The sequence below is a fragment of the Coturnix japonica genome, chromosome 1 (genome assembly GCF_001577835.2).
Source record: "Coturnix japonica isolate 7356 chromosome 1, Coturnix japonica 2.1, whole genome shotgun sequence".
Taxonomy (NCBI): Eukaryota; Metazoa; Chordata; class Aves; order Galliformes; family Phasianidae; genus Coturnix; species Coturnix japonica.
Window position 1 is genome coordinate 41,525,530 of NC_029516.1, and position 14,016 is coordinate 41,539,545.

At 49.2% G+C, this 14,016-nt stretch overlaps 1 protein-coding gene and 1 long non-coding RNA gene across 4 annotated transcripts in view; one reads left to right on the forward strand and one right to left on the reverse strand.

The window, feature by feature from the left end:
• NTN4 (netrin 4) overlaps positions 1-12,143 on the reverse strand; it is a 30,829-nt gene extending 18,686 nt beyond the window's left edge. For both annotated transcript variants that reach the window (XM_015858534.2, XM_015858525.2), the window contains exons 1-2: positions 12,009-12,143; positions 8,782-9,296 (exon numbers count right to left, since the gene is read on the reverse strand). In XM_015858534.2, coding sequence (XP_015714020.1) covers positions 8,782-9,296; positions 12,009-12,090 — 597 coding nt within the window. In that variant the 5' untranslated portion in view covers positions 12,091-12,143. The remainder of the gene's footprint in view (positions 1-8,781; positions 9,297-12,008) is intronic.
• LOC107311744 overlaps positions 11,658-14,016 on the forward strand; it is a 12,167-nt gene continuing 9,808 nt past the window's right edge. The window contains exon 1 of one of the 2 annotated variants that reach the window (XR_004306875.1): positions 11,658-11,857. This is a non-coding gene — a long non-coding RNA (uncharacterized LOC107311744). Of the gene's footprint in view, positions 11,858-12,228; positions 12,379-14,016 lie in introns of those variants that run through there. The other variant, XR_004306874.1, reaches the window with a different exon arrangement.

The following is a 14,016-nucleotide window of genomic DNA, read 5'->3' on the forward strand; positions in this document are numbered from 1 at the left end:
TTCCTAGTGGAGAAGTGATGCAGCATGGCAGCAAGCTGAGAGTCTGAGATAAGGAAGGAAAGTTGGAGCTCCCGAGGTTTAAGAAAACACTTTTCAATCAGTCTTTATTTTAACTGCTGTCTGATTGAATACGTAAATATTGGCTCAAATGAGACATCAAGAGCACTAGACAAAAATAATTTTCTTCGAGAGCTTTATTTTCAACTTGCTGGGCCAGCTGCCTGTGGTGTGTCCCCAGAAACAGCACGTCATTCATACAACTGTCATTCGTGTGGAATGACAAATTAACGACATGGATTAGTTACCGGAATATTTAAGTTATGATTTACGCTCATTAAATAGCTAGATGTCCCTTCACTGTCTAACTGGCTTTGGAAGGCCTGATGAGTTACGTTTGCAAACACCACTGCAGTGAGTTGCTTGACTATTTGAGTGCAACATGGCCTAGTGGGTTGATGCACTGCTTCCAGCAGTGGTATAAAACCACCTAAAGCTGTCAGACAAGCACTTCTTTCTTGCGGTATTCAAGCATTTAGCTGCTTCTACTGAAACACTGTCAAAAGGGAGCAGGCTGGCTTGGAGAGGTGGTCAGAGGAGTAAGGTGGGTGGTGGTGAATCCCTTGTGTGGAAGTAATGAGTCACATAAGGGACATTAATAAATACCAACACTTCGGTGTTGGTGTTTCTTCATCCCTTCCACGAACACAGACCTGTTTTTCTGATATAAAACTATCAAGACAAATGAACCCAACAAGCAACCCTGCACCTCCCCTCAGGAACTGCTGTTTACCCCAACACACATCAGTGTCATTCTGCTCGCATTTACTTGTTTGTGGCTCTGTGAACAAAAGATGCTTTCAGATATGGAAAAAAAAAAATCCCTGAAAAACTTCAGTTTTGAAGACATTGATCCCATTTAGTGGAGATGATGGAAAATGACTGGCTGAGAATTTTCAGTAAAAACCAGAATTTTGGTTTCCTATCTATTACATCAATCTTGTCTCAGAGAATTCTTCATTCATCCTCATTCAGATAGGAGTGGTGAAGGAAGTACACAAATGGGAATACTCTATGCTACATACAGCAACAGACATTTTTCTGATTATTTTCACTTTTCCTAATTTATCTATCCTGTTTCAAGGCAGGCAACTGGTGCCTGTGGGCCTCATAAAGGCAGCACAGTGAGGAAATCAGTAGTCCCGAGTGCCTTCACGCTGAGGGAGTTCAACCACGGCCATGTGGAATTCAGGGGGAGTTATGCCACTGATTTCAATGGAGCCAGTATTCCAGCTCAGCCCCTAAATCGTTACAAACATTTCTTTTTATGGTTGCTTGAAAACAGTGATGCTAAACATGAGCCCTATCTGCAGTTCCCAGGGGCTCACCCTGCTGCCCCGGCTGCCCCGCACTGCTCGCACAACAGCGGGGGAGCTGAGTCTCAGATCTACCACTGCAGTAAACACCCCTGTCCCCCAGTGCTAGCGGGTCTGTTTTAATAAAATACAAAACAGTCATTATAACATGTGAGATGCCATACAAATGGCGATTCTTTGCTCTGTCCCAACCGACTGAGCCGTAGCCCCCAGAGGCTGCACAATAAGATCAAGGATGTGTTTCCCAGCAGGATTTCCCTGTTCAGTCGTTACCCTTGCCAATTCATCCCAGCCTGTCTCCAGAGTAATCCCAGCACATCACTGGGGTCACACGTCTCCGTGCAGCTGCGGTGGGTCTGCTGCTGCCCGGCACCCCAGATCCACATGCACTTTCACGTGGACCATGTCCTGCTTTCACCTCTCCTCGGACTTTTACATCCAACTTTCCACTGCAGGATTTGAGATGAGTGAGCTGCCTCTGTGCATGTGCACCTGACCATGGGGTGCTGTAAGCCTGGTGTCCCTGCGTGCCCCCTCTCTGGCTTTCTGCATGCAATGAGCCTCATCAAGAAGCACCCCATGGCCACCAGAGCTGCCTGTCTCTATGTGTCTTATGAACAATATGCCAATAATCAGCATTACAATGTTAGGTAGACGATGTGACTTCTCCCACATGATAGTCAGCACCATGCATGGCAGTCAGAAGTGGGAGGACAGGATCTCTACATCAGCAGCTGCTCTGTGTGTGCATTACTACACATTTCTATTTTGTAGAACAAGTAGGAAGTGATAAATTGAAAACCCACAGCACTTTTATGCTGGATGTGCCATAATATATCCTACCAGAAAGGCATTTTCATTGCCAGTGTTGTGAGCTCACTGTAAATCTTCAGATGTTTGGGATTCTTCTTTAGCACAGTCCCAGGAACCAAATCTCTCTCTCAGCTCCCATTTAAAAATAACTATCTAGCAACATCCCATATCTGAGGAGAAAATGTCACAAAGTAGGAGGCAAATGAAACAAACATCTGTTTTCAAGTTAAAATACCAACTGGTTTTTGAGGGTAATGTTCCTTCTAAGCCTTCTAATTGTGCTGTTAGATCCCATGTCCATAAATGTGATGCTTTCATGAAGCAATGTCAGCAAGGGTGTGGTTTCAAACTTGCATGAGGCCATCTAGGTTGGGAGGGGAGAAGTCTCTCTATATGTGGTGCTAGAGGGGACTTTTGTCCCCATGCAAAAGTCCAAGGAAAAAGCAATGCTTCAATAAGAAATGGAAAAGCAGGCTGAAATCCCTGTGTTAGACAACAGCACAGTGATGCCCCTCAGTGCCAGCGAGCCTGGTGCAGTGCCCACTGCCAGGTCCTAGCTTCAGTGCCATTCCTGTGCATGCTATGGAATGCAAACAGGCTGCTCTTCAGCCAAGCTCTCCATGGTTTGGGCACACGGCAAAGCTGACAGCCCCTAATAAATTTTCATAGCATTTCCATTTCCTCACAGGCTGTCATGAGCAGCTCTTGATCTGTTGATTATTTCATTTTTTTTTTCTTCTTTGGCTTAAGTGGCACAAGAAGACTTAGCTACTGGCCAGTCCCCAGATGCAAAAATGTAGCCCTGAATATAAATAAAACAGCGGCTCTGAGCATGGTGTACTCAAGTAACCGCCTGCACCACAATGACCTCGATTTATAAATACATAAAAGTCCCTTTGCAAGAAGTACCCTAGTATGTTTACACTTGAAAGGCAATGAAAGGGCATCTTTATATATATATCCACAGTGGGAAGGAAAATGCTAATGAATGATGCTGAGAACAACAAAGTGGAGTCTGAAGTCAAAGTGGCCTAAGGAAGTCAACAAAACCAATATAGATTTGATGATATTAAAGCTGCCTATATGAGCCACGGTGTGCCATGGACAACCAGAACCTCCTGCCACCATGGGCCTTAACTGTTAAGATGCAAGTGAATGTGGTGATAAAGGCAGCCCTTTAGGTCACTTATCATACTTAAGAGACACTCACAGGAGACACAGGCAGCCCTGGGGTGGGGTGCAGGGACACACTACCCTGTGCCCTACTTGAGGTGCTGGGCTTTAGCTTCCCCGAGTCAAACTTGTCATGCTGAGCCTGGAAGGCACAGGGAAATGGTCTGCAAAATGACAACAGCAGAAATGACACAGAAGGAGTAAATACAACGCCATCAGCGAGGCACATCAAGGAAAATAATTATTGTTTTATTCTTTTCATTTGCAGAATCCCCCTTGTCAAGGCTGTGCTACCCTGCTTTAGGAAAACCAATCAGCACATTTCAGTTGGTCCTTTGTCCTCTCAGCAAGAACGATGGTATAGCACTGCTCTCCCCTCCTCTCCCACCTCTCCCCATCCTCACAAAGATTCATGTGCTCAACCCTGAACTGCTGACAGGACCTGTATTGGGTATGGAAGACCAAGAAAACCTGGAGCTGTGTTCAGCAAGCTAGGGAGAGAACTGGGCCTGCTTGTGCAGCTGGCTGTCTCCCTGCGGCCGCGGAACAGCCCCTCTCACTGTATCCTACAAAGGCCTGCGAGGGTCAGGGTGTCAGCATGGATGCCTGCAACAGGGCTACGCATTGATGGCATTTCTTTCAGCTGAAGCGTAACTCGACTTCATGAATATTTTTCCACTCCTTTTGTCTATAAAGAAAAGGCTTTGTGTCTGCAGAGCTGGCTGCTTGGTACTGCGGTGCAAACCATCCCATGACCGTGAGCTACACTTCAATTTGGGAAAGAAGAACACCTGTCTGAATTGTATGCAAACAGGTACAGTCAAAAAGGTCGTGAGAAACAGCATTCCATTTTCACCCTGAGGCTGCAGACTTTGACCACGGTGGTGGGGCACGGGGGATGCTGCACAGAGACTGGCAATAGAGGAGTGAATGGCTTGTGTAAGCCTGTTTTGGACACTGATTCCTTCCTGGAAATGTCACCCAGGCAGAATTTGAAGCCTTTGCCATTTGTGTGGGATTCTGGACACTGCCAGAATGGAAATTTCATGCTACTACTCACTGTGTATGCTGACTAACCTCAGATTAACTCCACAAGCTTTTGGTCCAAGACTTCTGAGATGCAGCCATTCAGTGATCTAGGTTACATGCTTTCCATGTAACCATTTGTACCAAGCAAGCCCTAAGAGAAGAACAGCAGCCCTGCTTCACAGCCAACAAGTTGGAGCTCAACAAGTAAGCCAGTCTTCCCTGCATACCACCAGGAAGCAGTGAAATGGAGCAGCAGGGAGTAGCGCTGCAAGAGGAGACTGTGGCCCTTTTCTCAAGGGAAGCAATAGCCTTGCTAACAAGGCCAGATGCCAGTTCAGAGAATTAAACTGAATCCCTTTTGCTTCACATGAGTACAGTGTTCTTCAGTGCGTACATGAGAACATAAGTTTGGATAACTGAGCCCTGGAGCCCATTCATTCTCTTGCTGGCAGCCTACAATATAGAATTCATTCTCTTTCACAGCCCCCTCCCAGGAATAATTTGTTTTAGCCAATCTAGTCATAATTTAGCCATAATTGGAGGCCAATCTAGAAGCCTTGATCTGCAGTAGTTAGAAATTTGCTTTTCTAAGTAGAGGCCTGCTGGCATGCACTATTAAGCAACAACTATGCTCCATCCCGGAGGTGGCTGCATTTCAATAGCTAGCCAAGCAGAGGGTCAGATTCTGTGTGCCAAAAAGCCTCAAACAGCCAGGGAGAAAAGGAGATGATGAGGCCTTGTTGTGGGCTGGCTGTGAAGGAGGAATCAAGGGGAGGATGGCTGGGCAGGTTGAGAAGCTTCTTGCCCTCACCCCTGATGAAGCCCATGCTCTGGGGGAAGGTATCTTTCATGGTGCAACTCCCTGAGTACCAAAGCTTCATCTCTGCACAGGCCAGGAGCTGCCTTTGTCCTGAGTCCTCTCAAGCACAAGTGAAAACTAAATTCAGGTTTCCTATTTCTACCTGAATATGCCCTTCATAAACTACCAGCTAGCAAGCCTGGGATCTTCATAACCCTACAACACATCATTGACATAAGCCTAACATAAGCCCAAAATGGGCAGATTCTTCCTAGAACCCAAAATTAGGGTTCCAAAATAAAAGTCACCAAGTACCTTTAACTCCTGTTTGTGTCATTGAGCATTACAACTGCTCAGTGTCCATCAGGGTCAAAATAATGAGGAGTAGGACCAAACTTAGTATTGCTCTATAGAGTTAATTTCAGGTAGAACCAGTAGGGCTGCTGTGTAGATCCTTGAGGACAGAAGAAGGTTGCATGCAGTAAGTGTGAGGCAAGGCCCTGGAAGGTTTTTCTGCTACAGAAGGCACATGAGATCAATAAAATGCTCAGTAAGACACACACGCAGCCCACAGTAAAACAGTGGTATGTGATGTTTCAAACATCAGCAAGCAGTGTGTTAGAATTGGTTGCTGGAAAACAGTTGAGCTGCAAGTACGCCTCTCCTATTAATAACACATAGCAACAATGGCTGAAGTCTCAGAGTGATTTATTAGTAGTATTCTGAATAGATAAACACTCAAGTTGCTAATTTACTAAAATCTTGTCAAGGGGACTCAGCTTCAGTAAGTCCTTTTATGCCAGAGCTTGTCTAAATGGGGACACTCAGGCGAGCTAATCTGAATTGACCACAGATGGGAATTTAAAGTAAATGAGATAATTGCATTGCAGAGTGGACAGTCACTCTCACTCACAGTAAAAGAATTAACATCTGCTAAGGGCCTCCTCTAGACAAGCCCTTAGCAGTGATCTCTAGTCAGGGATAAATTTAGGATTAGCTTGTAAGGCAAAAAATATTAATATGATCCAAAGTGTGGGAGGGAAGATAGCCTCTTTTGTATACTAATAAAACTGAGCACAGAGCTGAAGGAGTTTATTTCTGCATCTTGTTTACTTAGGTTGCATTTGGCTGGTGAATCCGGTTCTAACTCCCCTTGCAGGAATATGGTTGAAGGGTTGCAAAGATACCCTGGATTTCTAGCACATTTGTACAACCCATGAAATATGGCCCTAGCCTTCCTGCTAAAACACTGATAATAACAGGCCAGCACCTAGAAGCTTCTGCATCTAGGTTAAGAGGATCACTGCTGTGAAACAGTCCACTGAATTAAGCATGGGGAAAGTCTTCAGTCAGATGTTTTGTTTGGCTCCTGCATCCTTACAGTAAAGTCATTGCTTCCCTGGCTGCTGGAGGGCTGCTGGTCTTTGCCTGAGAACAGACTGTGGCCCAGCAGCCCCTGATAGGAATCAGCTCAGCAAGTCTGGGAACACGCTCACCTGTAAGCACCTACTTAATTCCAGTGACAGTGCCTTTAAAGCCCAAAACCACGGCATCGTGTTCCTGAAAGGATGAGAATCTCTCTTCTGGAACTATATGAAAATAAAATAGCACTAAGTAATTCTTTCCAATGAGCATGTTTCATGCTTCTGACATCTGTCTTGTGTCATATGCTCCAATACATATTTTGGTCAATATGAATAAACTGATGAGTTGGGTGTGTGCTGCAGTCCATCACTAAATGAGAGATATTACTTGCATGGGGATGGGCTGATGGTTGGGCTGGATGATCTTAGTGGCCTTTTCCAACCTTAATGATTCTGTGATTCTGTCATCTTTCTTGTGCCATGTGCTCCAATGCACATTTTGATCACTAGTCATAAACTGACCAGTTGGGGATGAAAAAAGCCTGATTCTTCCATCTTTATAAAAGCACAGTGTAGCAGATTGCTACCTTTACAGCATTTCGGGGTGAGCAGCCTGGATCACGGGCTATGGTTGTTACACTGTGCTAAAAAATACCATCAAAAGTTTAAAGAGAAATCCAGTAGCACTGAGGGAATTGATGTTTGTGCTTTAAAGAACGCTGCGGTAACTGAGCTGCAGTTAAATAATACCCTTGGACATCCCAGATGACTGCATATTTAAAACCACTGTTTCAAGTGAAATTACTGCTTCCATATGTCTGGAATTAGGTGCTGCCAGAAGTGGGAGTAAAGTGCTGCATAACTCCAAACAGAACACAAAACTCTGATGTTTCTTTAGGTGAGATCCATGTTGCTATTGGCAGTTAGGAGTAATTGCTGGAATGTAGCACACTGTAATAAATTAAATGTGATATTTGCTAGGCATGCATGCTTGCCATCTGGTCACCAGAAAGCTGCTGTTACTACTTTGCAGGTAAATACAAGGGAACCGAAGTGTGCCGTATAAATAAAACCTTACAAGCTCCAGCCTCTTGGACCCAACATTTGTTTAAGCCCTGGAATAATTAAATGATTTTGACTTTTATAGCTTCTTTGCAATAACACAAACTGAGGCACTGCCAGAAGAAGTCGTCCTGCAGGAGCAAGCTCAGTAAATAGCCTACTTTGCATCTGGCTACTGCAGGCGCATCAAACTATACTGAATTTCTTTCCTTTTTGAAAATAGGCACTGATTTTGATGCATAAGATGCCCACCGTGCCCACACACTGCACCAACCTGCTGAGGGATCTGCAAGGCCAGGACATAACCCTGATCATGGTGTAGACACATTATGGGGTGACTGTGGTGACCTAAGACAAACAAGGCAAGTAGTGCCTCAAATGACACTCCCGAGTTTCTAATCACCATGAACAGCCCTTGGGAAATCTGACAAAGGAGTGCACAAGCCAGAGTTCCTCAGACACATCGTGCTTGCTGACCTGAGAGCTGCAAACATCAGTGTCGTACGGCCTGCTGGTTGGGGTGCTGGGGTCATGGGCTGCAGGAGTATTGAGGACCATGACAATGCCCAGAGGGTGTGTCCTTGCTTCTCCTGCAGGTCTACCTTCTTAGTAAGCCCCACTGTCCCTTTCTAGGGAAGTTCAGTCTGCTTTTTGGGGCAGGAGAGAAGAAATGGAGAAGAAGAGGAAGAAGATTACGACAGCACTTTCTCTGGCCAGCCAAGAAGCTGCAGAGAGCTCTGAACAGAGAATTCTTAGACATGACTGCTGGTCTCCAAGGATGGGACCTTCATCTCAGATCACATTATCAGGAGAAAACACTATTTATGGATAATAACTAGTGCAGAATTGACGCCTTAATTCACAGTCCATGTTTGCTCCTCTCTGCACTGTGGCACCAGTGAGGTTTGGTTTCCCATGCAAACAGGCTCACAGCATGAGGCCACAAGAGGGAGCTGCCTCAAGGCTGGGTCGGGCCCTGGGGACCCCCCCCCCAGCAGGGACCCCATGAGCAGCCACCAAGCAAGGTGCCCAGCCCCACATCACTGCTTTGGCATGCTGGCACCTCCAGATGTGCCATTTGTGACCTGCCATTTCTGATACCAAAAATAACCTTCCACATGCATTCTTCCTCTTAGCACATGGGGTCTTTCTCATATTTTATGCTCACCTCTCCTCCGGTGCAGGGGAATGGGTTGGAGTATCTGGATGTGCATGGGGCTCCCCTTTGCATCACGTCGTCCTCCAGCCCGAAGGCCGTCGAGCAGTTGGTGGCAAAGTACTTGTAGGCCTGCCAGGTCTTGCCAAAGTCCTGCGAGCGCTCCAGCACCATGGCCGCCGGCCGGGGTGACTTGAAGACCAGGATCAGGTGGGTGAAGTAGAAGGTGGCTTCCAGGTCCAGCTGGATGGTCTCCTGTGGGGCGTCCCCAGCCGCCTGCCACCAGGTGCGTGGCACGCGGAAAGGGGAGTCGGCCATGGCAGCAGGGGGGTGTGCCAGCCCTGCGTGGGCCCCACTGCAGTGGCCGCAGGTGGGGGGCTTGCAACGGAGCGTGGTGTCCTCGGTGTAGGCGCAGAAGGGCTCTGTGGCATGGCTCCCGCAGGCTGTCTCCGTTCTCAGCGTCCGCCCGTGCGCCAGGTTGCCCAGCCGGGGATTGCAGGCCTTCTCGCATGGGCTGCTTGCACCAGCTGGAAGGAAAGCAATGAGACCGTGGCATGCATTTCAGGGCTGCTCACCAACCCCACCGGGGCTGCGTGCCAGCCAGGCACAGCTGCATACCCAGTGCCCATCAACCCCACAAGAGCTGCACCACTTTGCGGAGCTCAGCTTGTCTAAAACAGCAAAACAAAGTAAAACGAAAGCCCTCAGGGCTTCCCTGTGCTTGGGAAAATCCCCAGCGAGAATTGCAAAGAGATGAGGACAGTGGGGACAGGAGGAGGGAAGCCTGCACCTCACCCTCCCACCCTGGAGCCAGGTGGGGACACAGAAAGGCTCAGGGGCAGTGGCAGCCCCATCCCATGGCCATGAGAGGACACAGGTAGTGTTAGGCACAGGGAAAGGCAGGAGGAAAGCAGCGAGCTTCTGTGACATGCATCATCAGCATCTCCCCATGCTGGGGCACAGGAGCTGGTTCCTGGTTCGAGCACTTCCTCCAAGCGCTGACCCCAAACCTTCACACCCTTTTCCAACCCCTCCATCCCTACCCCAAATCTCCCCGCAGTCCCAAACTGCCTCAGAAGTTGAATCAAAACACTGCTGAGGTTTGGAAGCCTGACACCGACGTGTGTAAAGCAGGGGGAAATAAATCCTTGGTTGAAATGGTGCTGGCAGGCTGCCTCACAGCTGAGCCGCTGTGGTTTGTGTGCAAGTCTCTCTGGCAGCCTCGTCAATTTAAAAATCACAGCGAAAGTGGCAAAGGAAAACAAAATCACGGCGGGGTTTGGTGTGAAACCTTCCGCAAAGCAACCCGCCTGGCTCAGGAGCGTTTGGTGAGGGGTCTCCACCTCTTTATTAGTAAGAGCGGCAACAGGTCAAGGCTTTATTTTATTAAGCATAACTGTTTCATATGTTAAAAAAAAGGAAGCTCTGATGGCTTGGATGCAGGCAGCCAAAACATCCAAGGTGCATAATGTCATCTTTCTCACTGTGCCAATCATACACAATCAGCTTTGTGCACCAATTACTGTGGCATCTTGGCATTTTTTTGTTATGTCCAGAGGTCATTTCAGTTTAGCATCCAATAAATCCTTTATTTGGGGTTTATTCAGCATTCACTTCCAGTGTCATAGCTGCAATTAAGCTACATTACCCACGAGCAAAGACAAAGCCTTCAGAGCCTGATGGATTTCCCTACTCCTTCTGCCCCTTACGAAGTGCTCTGGAAACAGCTCTGTTTTATCACCTCTGATCTGTGTGGGTTCCTGTGCCGTTATTCAGAACAGATGCAGATGGCTGCTTGTAACACACCCGCTGCAGAGCACTCCTGAATTCAGCCCCTGCACCTCTCTAGACAAAAAGCCTTGGGGACCCTTAGCAAGCAGTGAGCTTAGCTTCCTAACAAACACAAAACCATCAATATTAACCATGCAGCACTGGCAAAGCAAGCAGACATACCTGTACAACACACATACATCTCCTGAAGACACTCTCCAAAGCACTGTGCAAACATTAACTAACCCACACGGCTCTCCCAAGGGGTAGCTCAATGTGTGCTATTGCCATATTATCAGGTAGGCTTGCCACAAGCTGCCCTAATTGATGTGTTTGGCTGCTTTCCTGGATCCTTTGGCTATGTGCAGTACAATGCAGCTCGATGTAAACAAACAAGCGATCACCGACTGTGGCTCCCTGAGTGCTGGGATCAGAGCAGGGGTTTGGGACAGGGTAAACTCAGCAGGGCTCAGCCAGCACCTGGAGCCAAGTCAGGATCCTTGTTTGTGTTCATAGCATCCTTTGAGTTTCCCTGTACCCTGACAGTAACTGTCCTCAGAGAGGTGCAGGGAGACTTCTTGGGGGCTGCCCTGGTGCTGGGGCACAGCGCTGCCAGGAGGGCTGGCTCTCAAATTCCCATTCAAGGCGTTGGATCTGAAGGGATTCAGCTCCCAGCGCACTCCAGCCCAGGTCCCAGCCATCTACATCCCTTCCACACCTGTAGGTTTAGGGCCAAGGACTTGGGTTCAGAGGGTGCTGGGGAAGGACGGCTGCCGCACACAGACCCCAGCAGGGAGGAGAAACCCCTGTGAAGGGCGTTTGTTTTCCCTCGGGGTAGCAGTTGCATGACGGCCACGGAGCACCGCGCGTTATGAAAAGTGACAGCTTTCCTGCGTGCTGCCGCCTGGCCCTGGGATTTGGTGAAAGGACAGATGAGGGCAGAAGGATTTTCCACACCGCAGCGCTGGGAAAGGGGCTTCTCGTGACTGTCCCGATGGATCTGTCCGTCTGAACAGCCCCATCCTGCGCTGCACATGGTACCGGGCTGGGTTCTTTAGCAGTGAGTAAGAAAGAGCATGCAGCGAACACCATGACTCACCTGTAAAACATCCATGGAAAATCATATGCTTCCTGCTTAAGCATTTTAGCCACACTTGCCTTGTAAAGTTTCACTTGTAACTCGCGCCCCGTGAGATGTTTGTTTCCCATCTGGGTTTTCTCCTTTTTAGAGCGGCACATCGGCTCCCGGCTCGCAGGGATTTGCGTTACGCAAATCCGACCGGCTCCGGGACCGCACGGCGGGGCGATCGGGTGGAAGGTGGGTGAAGCCGCGTAACTAACCCTTCTCTCCGGGAGCCCCGCCGTCCGCCGCCACACACCCGCACAGCCACCCCATCGCCCGCGTATCCGCGGACCGCGCACGTAGGTGCGCACACACCCGCGCCCATCTCGCTCCGCTCGCGTCTCACCTGCGGCTCCCAGCAGCAGTACCAGCAGTACCAGCAGTACCCGCAGTACCCGCAGCAGCGGCAGCCTCGTCCCGCTCCCCATGGCCGAGCCCCGGCCGCGGCGCCGCGGCGCGCCCGGCCCCGAGCGGCATCAGCGCCCCGCGCGGCCCCGCCGCCCGCACCGCCCCGCCGCCCGCCGCCCGCGCCCCGCGCCCCTCCGCCGCCCGCCCCGCCCCGCGGCCCGCCCCGGCGGGAGGGAAAGAGAGCGGTGCCGCCGCTCGACCGCTCGGGACTTGGTGGTAGGAGCACACCGAGACGGGATGGCGGTGGGTCGCCTGCTGGACGGGGGAGCGTGAGTGGGGTGAGGATGAGGAGCAAGGCAGAACGCAAGGTGAGGAAGCACAGGTGCAGGGGCAGGGCAGGTGTGGATGGAGGGAATCATGGAATCGTTAAGGTTGGAAATGATCAGTAAGACCATCCAGTCCAACCATCAGCCCATCCCACCTTGCCCGCTGACCACGTCCCTCAGTGCCACATCCACACAGTTCTTGAATGCCTCCAGGGATGGTGAGTCTGCCTCCTCCCTGGGCAGCCTGTGCCAGCACATCACCACTGTTTCTGAAGATATTTTTCCTGATATCCAACCTGAACTTCCCCTGGCACAACTTGAAGCCATTCCCTTTCATCCTATCTCCATTACCAAGGAGAAGAGGCCAACTCTCACCTCTCTACAACCCCCTTTCAGGTCACTATAGAGAACAATAAGGCCTCCTTTGACCCTGCTCTTCCCTAGACTGAGCAATCCTAGTTCCCTCAGCCACCACTCCTAAGACTTATGCACCAGACCCTTCATAGCTCCACTGCCCTTCTCTGGACACACTCCAGGGCCTCCATGTCTTTCTTGTACTGAGGCCACAAAACTGAGCACACTGAAGGTGCATCCTCACCAGTGCAGAGTACAGAGGGATGATCAACTCCGTGTTCCTGCTGACTACACTATTTCTGGTACAAGACAGGATGCTACTGGCTTTCTTGGCCTCCTAGGCACACTGCAGGCTTGTGTTCAGTCAGCTGTCAACTAACACCCTCCAGGTTCTTTTCCACAACTCATTTGTTCAGTCACTCTACCTATAACAATGCATGGGGTTGTGACCAAAGTGCAGGACCTGGCACACTGTCATAGCAAACCTCATGCAATTGGCATCCCTGTGTAGGGCCTTCCGACCCCGAGACAGATCAACACTTCCTCCCATCTTGGTGTCATCTGCGAACTTACTGAGGGAGCATTCAATCCCCTCATCCAGATTGTCAGTGAAGACATTCAGCACGGCCAGCCCCAATACTGACCCCTGGGGAACACCTCTGGTGACTGACTGCGGCTTGTATTTAACACCATTCACCGCCATTCACCAATGGGTTGGTGAACAACGAGTGGCCTCTGCACATTGCTTCCCCCAAGCCCCGTACCCAGGGCAGGGATGGGCTGGGACTTGGCATCTCAAAACTAACATGTGGAGCTCATACTAGAAGCCAAACTTGGGTGAAGCATGTTGCCTACTGCCCGGCTGCACCTGGCCAGCCTACATTTTTTGTCATAAAAATCTCAAAAATTCGAAAGATCAGATGTACTTTAACCAAAGGCCTGTTCAAAGATCATCTTTTCCCGTGCTTCAGGACACTGTTACAGTTTAACAGAAGGCCCCTGGGCAGACCTATGGGCAGCAGAACCTGCTGGTGGGAGAGGTGGGGGCAAAGAGGTTTGGATACCCACTCACACCTTGTTGAAAGGAATAGAAATTGATCTGTTTAAAGAAGAAATGAGGTCTTGATTCAGAGCCCACTGCAGCCGATGGGAGTTGACCTGGGATCAGGGCTTTGGGGTGGGGGCTGCAGCCACCTTCCTGTTCTCTGCCTTATGAAAACCTGTCTTGCACTCTTCCTTTTCTTTCTTTCTTTCTTTCTTTCTTTCTTTCTTTCTTTCTTTCTTTCTTTCTTTCTTTCTTTCTTTCTTTCTTTCTTTCTTTCTTTC